The sequence below is a fragment of the Merops nubicus genome, unplaced genomic scaffold (genome assembly GCF_000691845.1).
Source record: "Merops nubicus isolate BGI_N331 unplaced genomic scaffold, ASM69184v1 scaffold19927, whole genome shotgun sequence".
NCBI classification, from domain to species: Eukaryota; Metazoa; Chordata; class Aves; order Coraciiformes; family Meropidae; genus Merops; species Merops nubicus.
In genome coordinates this window covers 1-5,825 of record NW_008618565.1, presented here as the reverse complement: position 1 = coordinate 5,825, position 5,825 = coordinate 1, and the positions used below count along the sequence as shown (strand labels likewise).

Here is a 5,825-nt window from a genome sequence, read left to right as displayed (position 1 = left end):
GCAGTCACCCCATTTTAAACAGCTTTAGCTGAGAGCCACATTCTGAAAACATTTGGCAGGGCTTCCTAAATATAAGCAAATGCAGATCACTGACTAGCCCAGGACTACTCGCCTGCACTTGCTTTGCCAGCAGTTCTTTCAAACTTCCCCAGCAGTGAGCTACTACTTACTGAAGCAGCCTAGCAGTACCCAGAGGGAGCCTGAAATCCACAGCATGCTCCCATTTCTTTAATTAGCTAAAAAACCAAAACCAAACAAACAAAACAACAATCCACAACTGATCCAAGCCTATGCTGACAACTTGTTTTACTTTTTACTCCTCTGCAACTCTACTCTAGAAGGCAAGAGACTTATTCACGTTGTTCAGTTATGTTGCTGTGAGGCAATTTTTCTCCCTTTCAGAATCACGTTTTACCAATGTCAGAACTCATCACACTCACTACTACTAGCAAAACCAACATAGAAGGTAGTAGGTAAGTTCAAGACCTACTTAACACATGTAACTGGCAGCAGGAGTGAGGGATTACCTGTGTACAGCTTGCTGGGCACTTCCAGAATGTGAAAAAACTCTTACCTGTCTTTGTACAATGAAGACAGTCATCATTCCATGCCCTAAATACCATACAATCATATTAACCAGGTACCAAAAATGCAGCCAACTTACTTTCTGATAAACATCACCTCATTTTCTTGCAGTTTTGTAGTGACTTTGGCAAAATTAGGAAAACACTTTGTATCCTAGTATGTACCTCAACCATCTTGAAGAGATTTAAAAGAACTGGAACTTTTTTCCTTAAATAACAAAAGAGTTAAGTTTAAAGGAGTCACACCAGTGGTTATGAATTTCAATAATTTAATGCTAACCAAAATTACAAAGTGTGAAAGTCGGTGTCTCATTTATTGGTCTTAAAAAGGAAATATAGAGAAAGTGTTTACACTGCAGCAGATTTCAGTATTAGCACCTTGAAGAAAAGTTCTTGAAGTGTTAAGACAGTATGGTAATACCGGGATGATACTAAGTACAAACATAAACCATGTGACAGCATGTTTTCACATTTCTACACTTGAAAAAAAGTTGCTTAAAGAGTACATTAACACCAGAAGTAGTTCAGTGTATTCACAGTTTGAGTAGAGATGGCACCAAGTGCTGGAGTAGAAAAGAGAAGGATGAATGGTTGCAAGGCAATCATATTGCAAGTCCAAAGGCACTGACAATACAGTACATAGTCTTATTCTCCCATCTCACAGTGCAGGTTCCTACAAATACAAAAAAAGGGTTTCAGAGACAGAAGGAAGTGGCAGTGACTAAATGCAGGCCCTTATACGCATGTGAGTGTTTACATAAGACTCTTGAGAACGAAACTTTCACAACAACGAAGCATTTCACGTATAGCAGAGTTTGCATCGTGGCCAGATGGGACAAATACCAAACTGTAGAGTTTACTCCAAAACTACAGCACTTGGGAAACAATAAAAATGTGTTTCCTAGTCTTAAAGGGGGCTAGCATTAAAGCTGCAAGCTGAAAAATCCAGCAGTTGTGTCCTTACCATCACTGGAGTTGTCCCAGAAGCAGGAGCTTGCTGTATGTAGCCCGGCACCATTCTTTTGCATAATGACACAGGTCACTGTTAGGCAGGAGAGAAGCTTCATTAAAGTATCACTGACAGGAACTACCATTTAGGTTCACTTTTGCTTAGCACAGTACATGCACACACCCGTGCTCACGAGGGGTTTACGGACACGGCTCTCGCCAAGACCTTCCCCCACCCGCCGCCCACCGGCACACTCGTCTGCCCCAGCCATAAGGAAAGGAGACAGCCGAGCTCACCGATGTACTTGAAGGGCTTCCCCAGCTTGGTGAGCTGGCTCAGCGTCTGCTCCACCACGCCCGTCGTCCACTGGTTGACCTTGCTGTGCTGGTAGGCGTTGCCGCCAATCGCGCCCTCGATGGCCTGCGGGCGACACGCGCACAATCGGCAACATGGCACCCACTGACCCCTGCCCACATGGGGTACTAACGACGAGACCCCCCACAGGAAAAATACAAAATACTGTTTGCCCATACTGGTGGTTTTCGATTCTTAAAAAACTTGCAGGCCAGCATTTAAGCCAGGCATAAGGGATACTATAATACATCACATACTCTCTTCATTTTGTGGTATTTTGATTACTTGCAATTCCTGTCCCAATGGCTTGAAGCCAGGGCCTTGCATTTAAGGAGTCCTGAAGAGGCTGAAAAAATGCACACAACAGTGGCTCATTCACGCATATTCTTTTATGGAAATGAACCTCGGAATTTTCAGCAGAATCATTTTTGAGAAACAAAACTCCAAATCAAAACGAAAGACCCATGTAGTTTCTGGTTACTAATGGAACAGCAGTCTTCACCCAAATAATCCATTTTACTGATGAGGATAGTTTTCCCTCTAAGGTACAAATAAATGGACATTAAAGCTGCGTGTTTTTCATCGATACATTTTTTCCCCTAACAGAAATTGTTTTAGAAATTACCACTAAATATATTTCAGATTCAGAAGAGACAGGAGCATTAAATAAAGCATGTGTATTCAGTTCAGAGCCCAAACAAAGTCCCTTTGCAAGAAGAAAAATATTGCACTAGTTTACAAGAGGAATTCTGGACACAGAAACCAAAACCCTCTGGAAATCTTCTAGACGGGAAATTCATGTTTCTTAGCAACAACAATAGTTTAGTCATTTCAAACAAACAAAACTCATTTTGGAGGACAGGCATCTCTAAAGAACACAGAAACATGCACATGCAGATAGCCTGTAAAAACCTCCTAAATATCACTAAGATATAACTCCATAGGGTTTAACATAAACCATTCCCCTAGAAATTCTAATGGGGATACACTGCAACCAGAGAGAAGTATATGGTATTATTTTAATTATCTTTTGGATATCACATATCACAACTAAAGCTAGATACCCTTTCCACTTAAAGTATGTACATTGTTTAAATCAACAGCTATCTATACTTTGACAGCAACTTATCTAGAAATCTGTTACGTATCAGTTATCAGATTTTCTGGAATTCCTTTCATCACATGGCCCAGAACAGACTATACTTTCACATCAACAACATGAAAATGTTAGCTTACCTCTTTAATAATGCCACTGACTTCATCAACAACAAAGGACGTCTGCAAAAGAAGCAGAATTTTAAATAATCAGTGGACGTGTTCTTCTGTTCACACAGTTGAAGCTTTGTTAAGAACATGTACTAGAAGCAGAGTTCATGCTTGTCAAATTGCTTGCAACTCAGAAGATACAAAGTCTTCCTCTATTTGTCCATTATGTACCCTGGCTCCCTGAAACCAGTCAAATTAACATTCTTAGCAAAGTAATGAGAAGTAACAGACGAACTAACATGGGCAGGCCTTTTGAGTCAAAATTTTCAAATTTTGACTTGAAAATATTTTTAATTCATATATACAGCACTTCTCTACATACCTATTCTCATTTTACGATAAGCATTAATGTTCACAGTTCACAGCGGGGTTGCAGGGACAACCTCAGTGTGCAGACACAGCTTAGAGTTAACTGAGACCGACCTCTCCAGGGCACTGATGCGGACAGAACATCAACCCCCATCTCAAGGAGCAGCTGTCACGCCAAACTCGGCTAGGGATAAGAAGAAAACTGCCCCTTGGAAACCAAAAGGGAAACGTAGCTCACTGGACCTCCCACCACCTTCAGCCTTCTCTCCGCCTCTGGGGAGCAGCGATTACGCACATGGAACTAGGACAGTGGAGGCCCCAATATTTTACTAATCATAAAACTACTACCTGTTTACATACATGGTTAGAATGTATCCCTATTTTAGCCCCTCCGCTACTGCTGCCAGCTGTGTAAGGTGGTTAAAACAAGCTGTAACCACTGGCAGAGGCAGCCCAGATTAATTTCCGAAGGCTGAATAAGGATTTCAAAATAAAAAGTGAAAACTCAGCGGCGGAGTTGGCAAGCACAAAAACCAGTGTGCGGGCAGGACGCAGTTACACCTGCCCAGGAGAATTTCAGCATCACATTCACAAAATGTTTGGTCAGAAGGTGAACAGTCTGCTTGGCTGCAACAGCACACAGCATTCAGAAGCAGGCGAGCAGTCGGGTGCTCTGGATGACACAAGGAATGGCACCCCGGGGAGACAGGCAGGCTACACCTTTTGTGCGACGATTCACAGGCACCAATTCCTCACACACTTCAACAGTTTTAAAAGCTTTATGTGCTCTGGAAAAAATGGAGGTTTTTTTTTTTTTTTTTCAGCTTCTTAACTTTAATTTTAACCTCCCTCGTTTGTTTTCATGGTACTGAATTTTACAGGTGCTTACATTTAAGGTGCACCACCTAAAGAAATGCCTTTAAGTGAGCACAAACACAGCTCACCAAAGTAAACTGAATAAAATCCAACCAGAGCTGACAAAGGTATTGAGATATCTAATTTGTACAGAAACAGGTAGGAAAGAGCCATTTAAGAATGTGGTTCTGAAGTTGCTATTACATCTCAACCCTCTGCCTTTTTTGGGATGAGAGTATACATGGGTTTAGATGCACAACATGAAGTCCCAATATCCAGATTTGTGACTTGTGTGTTGTAACTGAGTGGAGTCCTGGGGTGAAACCCCCAGCCCTGAATGAGGGTTGGCATATGGATGATGTCCACAACCAGGCAAGAAAGACCCTCCTGATTGGTTTTCACCCAGGGTCTGGCCAGCCTTGGGGGGGAACTGATTAGGAGATCACCACCAGGGGCCCCTGCCTTCAACATTAACTTGGAGGGGGGGCAAGATGCTACCTCTATAAGAGCTGGGAAGTCTGCCTACAGAGTGGATGGGTGTGTGAGGATTCTGATTACCAAAAGGGCTCCCTGACTCTTCACAGCAAGCAGGGTTCCCAGTAACGGCCAGACAGGAAGGGAATTATAAGGCTTTCTCCTGGCAACTACTAAATGATTGGGATTGGACTGATGGCCTGCATCCTTCCTTCCCCCATTGCCTGGTTTTGGAATTGACTCACTCCCTTCTTTGCTACGTTATGGGTTGTGAGTGAATACTTTAGTCTATTCATTCCTCCAGTGGTAGGTCACATTGGATATCCTGCATATGATCTAAGACTAGAAGGAGGGATCTGGCTCATGCAATATCCCTTAATGATAATATCCTTCCTAGTCAGGCAAGCGGTCAGCAGAAGACTGAGTTGCCAAGTAATACAATACTAGTCAATTCTTTAATAAGAAGATATAAACACTTTTTGTATTAAAAAATAAAGGAGATAAAAATCAGAAGCTTTATGATTTTCTTGTGCTACCCCTCTGGCACAAAGAAAGCATCTGTGATGTTTCCAATACGTTCTTTAAAATTGCAATAAACAGTTCAAGTATGTTAATTATCTTCTTTTTATAAAAAATACCTACAACTGTGTAACACGGCCCAGGCCCAGCAACCAGAACAAGGCTTTTAGACTAGCACACGCCTGACACACCTTCACCTCTAACACTGCTTGGCTATTGTCTAACCAAGTCACAATGCAGCCGCTTAAGAACAATGCAGCGAATTGTCACAGCTCAGAAAAGCCGCCTCCGCGCCGGAGTAACACTTGCCAAGTGATCATTTAGCGCGATAACGAAAAAGACCCCTTGATTTATCGAACTCTGCGCCTTCGTTAATGGGGGATAATGTCTCATTACTGAGCCTGTGACAGGCAGGCGATCTGCTTGAACTCTTCTTTCCGCACAGAAATAGCTTATTCGAGTCCTCCACTGATCTGACCCGGGCCAGCAGCCCTCCTGCACAGCGCGCTGCTCCA

The 5,825-nt window shown here is 42.6% G+C and overlaps 1 protein-coding gene across 1 annotated transcript; it reads right to left on the bottom strand.

The window, feature by feature from the left end:
* Positions 1–836: 836 nt before the first annotated feature.
* DYNLT1 (dynein, light chain, Tctex-type 1) lies at positions 837–3,165 on the bottom strand (the record flags this gene model as incomplete). Its single annotated transcript, XM_008943497.1, has 4 exons — positions 837–1,257; positions 1,549–1,626; positions 1,830–1,953; positions 3,124–3,165. Coding segments are annotated over 4 exons (315 nt in total), but the record flags the coding sequence as incomplete, so codon positions are not given.
* Positions 3,166–5,825: the final 2,660 nt, after the last annotated feature.